Here is a 14,001-nt window from a genome sequence, read left to right on the forward strand (position 1 = left end):
TGCCAGAAGTGCTGGACTCTGTCCTTCCAGCATGTACGTGGACCCAATTATATGATCTTTGAAAACACACTTTCGAAAATGTGATGGCTCAAAGCTGGGAAGGTTACCTAAAACAATGGAAGACATAATTAGAATTGAGAAATATCTCAGCAGGATGGAATGACAGACCCAAATTTAGTTAGGATAAGTCAAAGCAAATATTCAGTAAGGAAAATAATGAAGTTTATGCTTAGAATTAAAATTCTGGCATGCACATGCTGCGTGTCTCGTGTGTGTGTGTGTGTGTGTGTGTGTGTGTGCGCGCACACACGCGCAGCCGTATGTGTGAGTATATAAATGGAGGGGAAACTGACCATCAAGGATATGAGTTTAATCAATTGCAAATTTTAATATGAGTCATCATTGCCCAGCAGATGTTAAGAGATCAAGGCAACATAGGAGTGTATTAATTATTTTTAAATAGTATTTAATGCAGGTTAAGGACACATGTGAAGACTTGGATTATTCAGACTCTGTTCAGGGAATTATTCTCTTAGAGGAGCCCTGACACACTGCAATGACCCCATGTGTGATGGGATACATAGAGGAGACAAGGAGAAAATGATCAGTAGAGAAGACAAAGAATGGTTAGGCTAGGTAAGCTAGAGATAGCGGGCATAACTGCATAGAAATGTCTAAAAACCTGGGCCCCCTCCCAAAAACCAGAATTAGGACAAGTGGACTGAAACTCCAGCCAAAAAGCTCAAAATATTTCAGGAATGGGGGAGGGAAGACACTTTAAGCCATTTAATATATTGTCTCATAAGGTATCAAGTTTCCCATCGCTAGGTAATGTATCCACCAGGACTGCTATACAGGGAATTCCTGTTTGGGGAAGAAAGTTGCATTAGATTCTTCCCACTAACACATGCATACATGATGAGTGGCATTTACATGCCCAGTACTCTCCCATGGATGGATGGCCCAGATTTTGAAGAAACCCACAAGCCTTTTGCAGAGAAGTGAAGCACCATATGAACTGCTCACACTAGTCTCCTGCTAATGTTCCACCTATAACCGCCGCCTCCTTGCCGGGCTGTGGCATAGAGGGAAGGGGGCCAGCTCTGTTTGCATCCCAGCACACCACTGGCTAATACTTCCCCCTTTCTCTCCTGCTCAAGTGAACATTCCAGATGCTGAAGTGCTCCAATAATCACAGATTCCCCAGCATCCTCAAATCCAGCCTGTCTGTGGACATTTCCCTTTCCACACATAGTCTCCTCGTACTTGCTTTCTTCCCACTTTTACTTAGGTTCTTGTCTTTCTGAAAGGAGCTCTTGCTAATTTTTTTAAAATATGCAATTATTGTTACAAACAGTAAAAGTCCCCCAATCCCTCCCCCAAAGTGGGCAAAAGGAGGCTCACAGATAGTGAAATAGAAACAGCCAATAAATGTATGATAAGATGCTAAGCCTCATATTATATTGAAGGAAATATGAATGTGATACAGTTTTTCACGTATTGGATTTTTGAAGATTAGAATTTGAAGAGACTCTGTGTTGGCACAGTCTGGGGAAAGGGACACAGACTGGAAGTTGGCCCACATTTCTTTTTTTTTTTTTAATTTTTTTTTAACATTTATTTATTTTTGAGACAGAGAGAGACAGAGCATGAACAGGGGAGGGTCAGAGAGAGGGAGACACAGAATCTGAAACAGGCTCCAGGCTCTGAGCTGTCAGCACAGAGCCCGACGCGGGGCTCGAACTCACGGACCACGAGATCATGACCTGAGCCGAAGTCGGCCGCTCAACCGACTGAGCCACCCAGACGCCCCTGGCCAACATTTCTAAAGGGAAATTTAGTGATATCTTTCAAGGTTTAAAATGTGTATACTATATTCTAGGGATCTCTCCTAAATCTCTTTTCCTAGTACATTATACAAACAGCTTTTATAAGCTGTTTCAGCACCCATCCTTGATGAGAACAAGCACATGAGGACAGATAAAACTATCCCTGTGGAAAAGTATTCTTTAAATATTTTTGGAATAATGAAAAACTGGAAATGACCCAAATGTCCCTCATTCATTCACTCATTCATTCATTTATTCATTCAACAAACATTCACTGTGTGCCAGGTAATGTTTTAGGTGCTTGGGATAGAGCTTTGAACAAAATAAAGAGTTCTGCCCCCTATTTTAGTACATCAACAGAAGATTGGTAAATAAAAGTACATGCACGGAATGGAATAATGTGTAACCATTAGAAATGATGTCACTCTATATGATCTTGATATGTAAGGCTGGTCAAGACATATTGGGCATTTTATTTCTAGAGGAGTATGTACAAGTGTCTGTGTTTGCATTATGCATAAAAATTATCTGGTAAAACACAAAAAAACCTTAACAGTGGGAATAGATATTCGGGTAGTCAGAGAGGGAATATTACTTTTCTTTTCATAAAGTCTTTTGTATTATTTAATTTTTCACAGCTAGCATGTATGTTTTATGTAATAAAAAACTAATAGATGCTATAAAAAAGAAGAAATTATAAAGCTAAATCAGTAGTTCTGCTAGAGAACTAAGACTCATATCTCAAAGAAAATGGAAAATTCCTTAACCTATCTGTAGGCATTGAGACCAAAATGATTAGGTGTTTGATGCTGTTCAGACTGCAAGAATGGAAATTAATACCATAGTACTTTGGAATGCAAAACAAAGACATAAGGTGGTCTGTGGTGTTACTGGTCATGGGCATGGTGGACTTGTCTACACATGCAAATCAAATGGGAAAGCAGCCAGGGGCATAGGAAGGGCCTGGGGCCAACAGTCAAGTATTCTAGGGGTTTCTCCTGGGTTTGTGATTAACTTCAACCTTGTGGAGACTTAGTCTCTCTTTCAGTAAAATAGTAAACTTGGATTCATTGATTTAAGGTGTGGCCAAGCACTAACATTGCTGTGAATCTGGATTATTCTGGTAAGCCCTCATTCGTAGAAGAGAGATTTTGAGATGGTTCCTGAAATTCTCAAGAGTCTTAGAAGAGATCACCTCAGAGTGCCTGGGTGGTTCAGTCAGTTAAGTGACTGACTCTTGATTTCAGCTCAGGTCATGATCTCGGGGTTCATGAGTTGAAGCCCAGTGTTGGGCTCTGTGCTGACAGCATGGAACCTGCTTGGGATTCTCTATCTCCCTCTCTCTCTGCCCCTCCCCTACTCAATCTCTATCTCTCTCACTATCAAAATAAAGAAATAAACATTTAAAAAAAGAGAGAGATTACCTCAACTGTCCAGTTACCCACCTTTTCCTAGTGCTGTGAAGAAATGTTCATTTTGTACTTTAATGCCTGCTTCTGTTTAGATTCAAGTTTAAGTACATCTGGTTATTTGCTACTTACACTATTAACACTTCAGGCTGATAGAAAAATCAGCATTTTGGATTCTACCCTAAACAAGTGACTAAGAAAAAAAATGTTTTCAAAATACATCCATTTGATGAATTTAATATAATGTTGGGGGCAGTGGGGGCAGTGACGGGGGGAGTGGGGAACATGATTCAACACCCTGGGCATCTCCAGATGAAATCAGAACGTCATTTCATCCTTTCTGGAAACTGTATTTCTGTCAGACTCAGAAACCCAGGAGTTCCACTTTGTCTGTTCTTTGGCGTTAAATTTTCACAGGAGAAGAGGTGGTGGTTATGGATGAGTTTTCATTTTTGTGTGCTGGGGGAATATCAGCTCAAGAAGCACGTGAATGCACCAACGAATGCTGTGCCTGTCGTGTCTGTGCATCCCTGGGGGGGTAGTTGTCCACTGAGACCTACCCAGAGTGGAACATGTGACTCACACTCTTTTTACCGTGTGGAAGTAAATTGGTGCTAGCTAGCCTAAGTTAGGAGTATCCCATATAAAGCTATTAAGGGCACTGAAATCCAAACAGCGAACAGCCCAATGAGGAGATAAACGCCAGAGGGAATGTTTCATAATTTTGGTATTTGGGACACTCTGCTGCCATTTCTTTCTTCTCATTTGTTTTCCAACTGATTGGAAAACTACTAATGAGTGTGTTTACATTTTCTCCAATTGTTTTACCCAAGTGTGAGAGCAGCTGGGGAGAGGGGTTTTGTTCTCTGTCCAGGGCCTAAGCTGTCTTTCACTGTCTTCCTCCTGCTCTCCACTGCCAGGCCCCTGCGCCCTGCCAAACCTCTGCTCTTGCCTCCCCACCCCTCCCTGGGCTTCTCTCTGTGTGCAGAATGGCCAACAGCCCCACCACATGTTTTGCGTTGCTCACACCCTCCCTCTTTCCCCCTTTTGTTGTCATATGTCCTGTTTTGAAGGGACTGAGGTGCAGAGGAGGTCTTGGGTTGATGCCCTTCCACTCAGCTTCAGAACTGGGAGCAGGCCCAGATTTCATTTGCTCCCAGTTCTGTGTTGAGGTCAAAAGCCCCTGGAGAATGTCCTTCTGTCCTCTCACAGTTCCTGGGGATGCATTCGTTCTCCCCAGGCTACTCCAGATTCCAGACTCTGCTGTTCGCAACCGAATCCATTCCCAGCTGCTCTGCTCTTTCCTCTTGATGAGGGTGTCTCAAGCTTCAGTCATTTTGAGAACCACCTTCACTACGTTTTCCATGTCTTCTGATATAATCTGTATGAATTCTGTGTTTGATGTGCTTGTTGCATTCAAATGCATTTTTAAGTAAATCCATAACTATTACAAAGTCCATTTACTCCCTGTGAATATTCTTGTATATCTCCAGGTATGTGGACACTGGTCTTCTTAGCCCTCGTCTTGTAAGACTCTCTGTCCCTTCCTGAGGTGTGCTGGGCTACTCAAGTCCTTCAAGTTCTCCTTGGAATTGTCACTCACTGGCATTTTACAATTTATTGGCTAATTATGTTAGGCTAGACACTGGGGTGGTTTTTTTTGTGTGTGTTTTTAATTCATTAGTTGATGAGATGATGTGGTAATGCCAGTTCTGCCTAGGCCAGTGATAATAAATATTTGTTGACTGTGTGAATTGAATGAAGACCTTAACCTCCCTGTCAACACAATTACAGAGTCTGAATCCCAGTGCCTGCAAATAGCCTCCTCTGTTTCTTTCTTCCTTTTTTCTTTTCCTTTTTCATCTGTCTTCTCTTTCTTTTCCTTCATCCTTCCTTCCTCCCTTTCTTTCCACCCCCCTTTTTTCTTTTTAGCTAAAAAATTGGGATTTGATTTTTGAAACTCACTTTCTGAAGAAACTCATAATAGACCATGCAGAGAATGCATCCTTAGTTAGAAGGACAGCCTATTTTTTGTTTTGTTTTTTTTTTGTTTGTTTTGTTTTTTTTCCCAGAGACCCTCTATTGACTCTCTGAGTTGAAATAGTTTAGACTCCACATAAAATATGTGTTGTTTACCCAGGCTCTTCATGCTCTGCATACTGTTACAGTCCTTGAAGAGCTTGTCAGTGACAAGTAAGATAAATGAATGAAGAGGACTTTACAAGTGTTTAAAAGCTAAGTATAGCATGTGCTGCCCACTACTTAATTAAACAGACCTGTGCTTAACTAAGTAACTTTGTGGTAGAAACTTCCAGAGTTTTTCCCTCCCGCCTACCCCTCGGACCCCACCCCCTCCAACAGTGCTCAGGATGTTAGAAATTCCTTGGTTGTCTGCAGTTGCTAATATCCTAGCCTAGCTGCAAAACCATCTTGGTTGAAGCATTAAAAGTTAGTATGGATTGTGGGTAATGACTTTTGAATTTATATTAGGGTCGGTCAGCAACATGGACTCCTTTGAGACTCAATCAAGATTTTAGAGTATGTCTGAGTCTCAGTTTTCAGAGAACATTAAAATCAATAAAGTGAACTGCTTCTCTTCTCAGCTCTAGAGTCATTGTGCAGAGAGTTGGAGCCCATTCCCAGATCAATCTTTTTTTTTTTTTTTTTTTAATGCAGGTGTCAGTCCTTATGGATCTGAGCAGTAGGGTACAGTAGTTACATAGAAGGCTCTGGAATTAGAGTTCCAAATCTACCAGTTGTGTGATCTTAGGTAAACTTCCTAGTCTTCCTAAACCTCAGTTTCTTCATCTGTAAAGTGGGGATACTAACAGCCTCTACCAGGACTGACAACAAGGTCATTTGCATTTGAGTCACTCTTGGTTCTTTTGGTTTCTGCCCCTGTTATAGCAGCTATTAAAGTTTTTGAGGGGTGCCTGAGTGGCTCACATTCCGTTAAGTGTCTGACTCTTGACTTTGACTCTGGTCACGATCTCATGGTCACGGGATCAAGCCTGGCATTGGGCTCCACGCCCCGTGTGGAGCCTGCTTGATTCTCCCTCCACCCCTCTTCCCCGCTCATGCTCACTCTCTCTCTCTCTCTCTCTCTCAAAAAAAGATCTTCAATATGCCCCTCACCTTCAACCTACATCGCTGTTGGTGTAATGGACTAAATTAGATGACAACAGCAAAGTTGCTGTGCTTGGCACACAGCAGGCCTGGGGAAGCATTGGTTGTCATCACTGATATTTATAGGTGACTCCATCTCATAATGCTGGCCTTTTTTCTGCCACTGTGAAGAATCCTAACCTCCCCATTACTGGCAGAGCACATAGAACTCTTTCTCTGTAGATAATTCTCCCCCCCCCCCCCATGGGATGCACTGGCTGGTAGTAGAACAGAGGCAAGCATGCTTTCCCTTCAGTCGTTGTCTACAACCTTTCTGGGAACTCTTCAGGTTCCTAAGGTGGCAGCAGGAAGTAGTCTACCAGAATAATTTCTCTCCCTTATTTTAGAAGGAAAAAAGAAGGAAAAACCGTGCAAAATGTACAACAAGGAATAAGAACAATAGACCAGCATCTTATCTATGTGGAGTTTGGTTCATGCTAGAGACATTCTTTCTTCTCTTGCCCATTTTATAGATACAGGAACTGAGGCTCATAGAAAAGTAATTCAGCCTAAGTCTCATATTAAATATTTGGCAGAAACAGAACTAGTGCCAGGCCTATGTTACTCCCCTAGAAAAGATGAGAGATCTATGTTCCCAGGTGATGAGAAATCTTGAGAGCTGTCCATGGAAAGGCCTGATAGTCACAAGAATGTTAGTCCTGTGCAAAAGTTAGACATAGGCTTGTTAATCATTTGCTGGGGTTCTCACAAAAACATACCCAGAGACAAAGATTTGGTGCAGGTAGTTTATTTGGGAGGTGATCCCAAGAAGCATGATGAGAAAATTGAGAAGTGAAACAGAATGTGAAAATGCCAATAAAGGTGAATTAATGTGTGCTTACCTGCTAAAATCAGCCAGGGCTACAGTCTGCTAGGATCTTTTGAGAGATTCTGAAACACACCATAGAATAGTCCCACAAAAGGACTGGGACATTGGTTATTTATCCATCACCTCCCTCCCTCCCTCCCTCATAGATCGAGCATTGTTCTAAGGACGTGAACTCCCCACACTTTGGCCTGCCCTGTTCCCTGGCCAAACCTGCACCTGTGGCTAGAGGAAGACTTCAGGCAGAGAGGTACATGGATTTGAGATGGGAAGATAGCAGCACATCCAGGACTGTCCATTCAAGCTGCAAGTGACTTCCAGGGTAGACAAGAGGATATGACATTCTCTATAATAATTAAAAATAAAATAAAATAACGGCATTTAATGAATAGGTAGCAAAAATAGCTTCTAAACTCTCCGTGGTGACCTACTAATTTTACATTTATAAATAAAGACTGAGGGAGGGCTTCTAACACAGTGGGAAGTCAGAAAGGACTGATCAGCTGAATGAATTGGAGGATATGAGACCAGTTTTCAAGGCAGGACTGATGTTGTAGCAGTAGATTGTATAGACAGTTGTAAATACATAGATGTCCAGAGCCTGGCTCATTTTCTCAGAGATGCCATGGTTTGACATGTGTGAGCATATGACTATTGCTCTGTTTTAAATACCTTCCCAAATGCCCCACGTTCATAAGGTCTTTTGAGAAATAAGATAGTTAATTATCATCTCAAATGTTGCCTACTCTCCCCACATCCAATATGGGAATGAAGAAAGCAACACACACACACACACACACACACACACACACACACACCTCATATATTGGATCCCAGTCCCCCTATTGATCTGTTTTTCCTCTCAAGGTGAGTTTACCATGGAATCTCCCCAGCCTGCTCTTCTTTATACTCATGCCCCTGCCAACTTTCAAGTCTTAGTTCAAGGGCATCTGACCCATGGGGCCTTATTTGATGCCCCTGCCCTCAGCTGGAAGGGATTTTTCCAGTCTTTGGGCATTTGTGTAAACCAATCCCTTCCCTCTTTTTTTCCTTCCCATATTGTGACATAGTCCTCTAATTCCTCATGTCTTATTTATCTTTGCTTTGTCTGTCCCCATTCTCTGGCCTGGGACCTTACCCTTCACCTCACTACAATAGGACTCGGGAGTCAGAAACCTGGGTTTCAGTCCCAGGTTTCCCATTGCTCAGGAGCTGAGCAATGATGGGTTTGGGTTTCTCAACTGTAAAAGAAGGCTCATAAGAATAGCTATCTCAAAAGCAAGGAGTCAACGCAAGTATACTAACCAAACACTTAGCCTGGCACATCATTGTTCTTTATGGTTACAGAAGTTTGGTAAGTGTTGAATGAATTTCTGTGCAGTGTCCACAGTGGAAGCCTTTCCATCATTGATTCTTACTTAATCCCATAAAGTTCCCTGATGCGGCACACTCCCCTAATAGCTTCTTTATCCTGCTGCTTCATTTTGTCTTCCAAGAGTGACCCAACCATTGGAACCCAGACGCCACTCAATTATGATTCATTGCCATGTGGGCCTGGTGGATGTACAGGAAATCCCTTGCCTCCTCACTGTCCAGTTGTTGTCTGGTTTCTCCATCTTTTGCTCTGAGACAAGAACTGTTGACCTTGCTCTGATTTGGCAGAAACAAGACCAGTAGAAGAGTTCTGGACTATTTCATATTTCCCTGGCAGGAAAGAGGGAGAAAACAAAACCTGATAGAAGAAAGTGTAATTGCTATTGTATGGTATTATCTCCATATCCCATAGCAACAAATCTTATTATATTTTTTTCTTATTTAAACCATATTCATGAAGGTTTTATTGTTAACTTGATCCAGATGACTGATCAAAGCATAGTTCATTATTGCCACCTTGCTAAAATATTTTTAAAGGCAGTTTTAATATTACACTTTTATAGCTACATATTGCCATTAAGCTATTGAGTCTATTACTAGTCAATCAAGGATTTTCATTTTGTTTCAAGAGCTCCTTGGATAAACTCTTCAGAAATGTCAAAGAGATGGAGTATATGGCACCTTTTCACAGATGGTGTTCATCAGGGATTTTAGTTAATGGATAAAGTTTCAGTTTTCCATGGTTGACTTTTGGTACTAACAAAAGTATTCTAAAGACTCCTGCTCTTCTAAAGGCTAGGGGATAGTAAGGAAATGAATCCCATAACACCCCCAATCCTTTTATTCTTAATGAGGTAAGTTAACCAGGGACACGGAGTATTTCACTGGGTCCATTTTACTAAAGAATGGAATATATCTTGAAGAAAACCAATTCAGCTTTTCCAACATCTCCAAAACTATACTAACTTGTGCTCCCATTCCCAAGAACAGCAATCAAAAACAAATACACAATAGGAAGAATTAAACTATCACATGAAGATTTATATACTCAGCTGGCTCATCGTAGAAGCTAAGTGTACACTTTTCCCTTTCATCTGTTCCAGAATCGTCTACACCCATTTTATTCATTCCTTCATACATCCATACATTTATCTGACACACATTTATTTACTACATATGCACCAAACTCTGTGCCAGGTGGTAAGTACAAGGATTCAGATGTAGTGCTTTCCTCAAGAGAATTTTAACCTAGTGGTGGAGAAAGCCAAGATGGCACATGATTATTTACCATTCATTGGGATAAGTGCTATAATGGAAAGGAGCTTGGAGGTGGCTACATGATCCCGGGGAAGGCAGTGGAAGAGAACCGAATCCCTTCTGTGGCAGGCTCGGGGGAGGCGTTCCTGGAGGTGATGGTGTTAAAGCTAAGGCCAGAAGAATTAACGGGTATAACTCAGGTGAAGGGAGGGAGAATGAAGAGCATGACTGGAACTGTGAATGGCACATCCCAGGGCTGGGGATACGGAGCCCAAGAGGTGAGGTTGGAAATGAACAGCAAGCAGTTACCGCCCAAGAGCTTTGTAAGCTGTGGAGGAGCTGGGGCTCTTTTCCTGAGGGCAGTGGGGAGTCTCTGAGGAGCTTGAATCCAGGGACTAACAGGGATCTGATGTCACTCCAGCTATGGATTGTGTTCAGTGGGAGGCAAGAGTGCAGCGGGAGAGCTGTTAGAGGAGTCTTTCGCCCTAGAGAAATAAGGTGGTGCCTGGAAGAAAGAGGAAGTGGAAAATAAAATCTGATTAGATCTGTCTCAGCAGTCATGACATAATATAGTAAAATGAATATAACACAGTTAGCCAAAGGCAAACGTGTCAGGTCAGCAGTTTGGTAGACACTGAAAAGGAAATAAAAATGGGCCTCGGTGCATTGCTAAATGAGTCCACGAGTTCCCAAGTGCAGTGCTGTGGAAAGCTCTCCCTCTCTCTAACTCTGTATTGATTTTCCTGAGATTCCAGTTATGACTGCCCAGAAGAACTGCTATTTAAGGCTTTGTGGTGGGCACCTTGTGTATCTGTCGACTGCAGGGATATGAACCATTGCACATGGAGTCACCTGGTAAGCGTGTCTAGAGTTCTTTGAACACATGCTATCTTTGTTACAATTTTCTATAGTTTTTCTTCCATCGATCTTCAAGGGAGATTTATTCATGTCTTTTCACCCTTCTAGACCATTCTTGGTATGTTAGGAAGCCAATATAATTGGGCGGAGATGAGGATAGGTAATATAGATTTTTTTTAAAAATCAAAAGAGGGGCGCCTGGGTGGCTCAGGGAGTTAAGCATCCGACTCTTGGTTTGGGCTCAGGTCACAATCTCACAGTTTCATGAGTTTGAGCCCCACATTGGGCTCTGTGCTGGCAGCATGGAGCCTACTTGGGATTCTCTCTCCCTCTCTCTCTGCCCCTCCCCCACTCACACTGTCTCTGTCTCTCTCAAAAATAAATTAATGAACATAAAAAAATAATAAAAGAGATCCATTTTCAGTTTGACAATTAAGTGAGTAGAATTGGTCAAACTTTTTTTATAGACGGGAAGACTAGCATCCAGCCTGTAAGAAATCGGTCACAGTTTAGGGGATATGTTACAAGCAAGATAAATAAAAATGGTCTAGAGTATCAAGCCAAATTCTCATTATTCATCTCTGGTTCACACTCTTCTCTTCCATTCCAGACTAATCAAAAGAAGCCTCTTCCGCTCACAATTGCTCTGTGTACATTTCCCCCAGATCTGGTATTCACATGAACAACATGGTTTATTTATATTTCAGCACCAAATTGGAAAGATGACATCATTCATTTACAGTCTTTATCCCATGACATGCCTATTCTCCAACACCTCATTTCAGCAGACACATTTAGGACTGCATATAGCATCTTGTTTAGCTTGTACATTCTTTTATGGGATACAGTTCAAAGGTAGGAAACTTTAGGCTTGTTGCTAGTAAGAAAATAATCTCATTAAATCACAGGAGCTTCCCCAAAGGATAAGGACATTATGATGTTTACAATAGCAGAGTTATTATTTGTTCATTTAGGCTTCATCGCTCATTCTTGGGTGAGCCCCTTCCTTCTTGACCGTGGCAGGTCTTACAGCTCCCTTCAGGCTCTCAGAATTCTGTTAGAAGAAACAATTTCAGATTTATTAGTTCATGAGTTCAAAAGTACAGGTTCCTAACAATACTGGAGTGAATTTCAGGCGTGAACACTGTATTTGAGAATCACTTGTAGGAGGGCAGGCCGAATGAGGGGACTCTCAGTACTTGGTCAGCAACAGCTCCACTGACCTGCTCTTTCTCACAACCTGTAACTTGCCCATTGGGTCTTCTGACACTTTAAGTGGACAGGAGAAGGGTGAAATTGCTATCAGCTGCCAAAGATTGCCTGGGATTTTTTATTTAATTGTTAGGTGGACTTTTCCCTCTATTTTTATTGTTTTTAACCATACACATGCATTTTGTTACACCCACTGTGAGGACTTTCAGATATCATACACATTTTTCAAAATGGGGTGAGTAAATCATGAGATATCCACTGGCAGATAGAACTGGGATATGAAGTGTTTCCAAAACTTAACAGAACCAAAGCATCTATGGGAAAGCTGTTTCTGCTTGATTAGCTATTTGTCTTTTCTGCTAGTAGCATGGCAAAGAGCAAAGGCTCCTGAGATGTCCTCAACTCTCAGTGACCTTCCCTGGCTAAAAACAAGTGTGCAGTCACCTCTAGGATGGCAGCATCCCTCAAAATCCTGGCTCTTCTTTCTTTCAGTCCCTCGTTGCAGCAACATGCACAGTATATTTACATCTACTAGGCCCGGTGCTAGATTCTGGGGAGAGACAGGGGAAAGAAACAGCCTCAAGTCTACCGACAGCTGGACAGGTAGATCTGAGGTTACAGAGTGATGATAAGCAGGAGACGCACATGTCCTGGCATCAGGGATGGGGTCAGGAAAAGGCTCCTAGAGAAAAAATTGTGAATTAGCCAGACACAGAAGGAAGAGGTGAGGGAAGGTGGCTGGGGGAGGTACCACAGGCTAAGGACATACAATGTATAAGAAAGAGAGGTTTCTTACTGTCAACAATGGCAAAAATATTAGTAATAATGGCATTTGATTTTTTACTGTAAGCCTATTATGGATCACATAACTGACACTTGAAGCCCATTGTATCCCTTGCTCCTCACAGTGACCTCATGGAGGGAGACACCATTACTCCAATTTATAGTTGAGGAAATTGAAGCTTACAAATAGTTAACTCTCAAAAGACCACATAACCAGCAAAGACATAGAGTGGGGCTTGAATACAGACAGTCTTATCTCCAAATACACACGTGTAGTCTCTACATTTCCTGGCTTTCTGGGCTGGATATTTTTATCTGCCTTTTTCCATGGTCTTTAGGCATTTTTCTAGGTTCTATGACCCTGTTAGGTCAATTCATTGCTGGTCTGTTTCTTGCCCTACATAATAAAATGGTACAATTGTATGTCCTGGGAATTGAAACCATGACACCTAGGTGCCTCATGTGACAAACATAGTGGGGCATAAATTGCAGTGGTCAGCTCTTCTACATCAACTTTGCTCCTTTTGCTCAATTTCCCCAAAAAGCACTATCAATTAAATTGTCCATAGAGAGCTTTCCCTAGAAGCCATCATAGCATCTCCATCACTATTTTTGCATTTGGCAGCTTTTGACTGGATTCCTCTGGCTTGTCTTGTAAGACCATCACATGTCCGTAGTTCTGTGTCTCTGCCCAGCCCTTTCCCATCTTTTCATCCAGGGCTTCCTTCTCTCGCTTGCTCTAGGATGTAGGATGTGATTGTTGGCAGTTTGTGATTGTAAGCTTACTCTGGACCTGTCTGATCGCTTGATAATGTAAAACAAAGCACCTTCAGGTATATATCCGCTTTTTTCCCCCTTTTAAATCACATAGGGGGAAGTGCACTTACATCTAATGTAGGTCCAAGCTCTTTTACCAAATGGCATGGTGCATTCTTTATTAAGTTTCAATTTGACTAAAAATGAAAACTTCTGGATCAGGAACAAAAGGAGCCCTATAGGTGCTGTAATTTTGCCCTGTGTCTTTTTGGCTGGTCTTCCAGCTCCTGATGGAATCTTCTCTGGTTTTTGTTCTGTGCAGACCCAGAACAGAATGAAGCTGATGGCAGACAACTATGATGAGGACCACCACCATTACCACCACCATCACCACCACCACCACCACCGATCTCCTGGGAGGCCACAACATTCCAATCACAGGCCCTCTCCCGACCAGGTCAGTTTCACTGCCGCTTACCTCCAGGACCCCTTTTACCCTTTGGATATTTTAAGATAAAATAAATAATCCTCA

At 42.0% G+C, this 14,001-nt stretch overlaps 1 protein-coding gene across 12 annotated transcripts in view; it reads left to right on the forward strand.

Moving 5' to 3' along the window:
• ERC2 (ELKS/RAB6-interacting/CAST family member 2) overlaps positions 1–14,001 on the forward strand; it is a 936,036-nt gene that overhangs the window by 737,069 nt on the left and 184,966 nt on the right. For all 12 annotated transcript variants that reach the window (XR_009260858.1, XR_009260859.1, XR_009260861.1 and 9 more), the window contains one exon: positions 13,792–13,926. Coding sequence is in view for 8 of the 12 variants with exons in the window: in XM_058726510.1 (XP_058582493.1) it covers positions 13,792–13,926 (135 nt within the window). In the remaining 4 variants the exon portion in view is untranslated. The remainder of the gene's footprint in view (positions 1–13,791; positions 13,927–14,001) is intronic.

The sequence above is a fragment of the Neofelis nebulosa genome, chromosome 4, assembly GCF_028018385.1.
Source record: "Neofelis nebulosa isolate mNeoNeb1 chromosome 4, mNeoNeb1.pri, whole genome shotgun sequence".
Taxonomy (NCBI): Eukaryota; Metazoa; Chordata; class Mammalia; order Carnivora; family Felidae; genus Neofelis; species Neofelis nebulosa.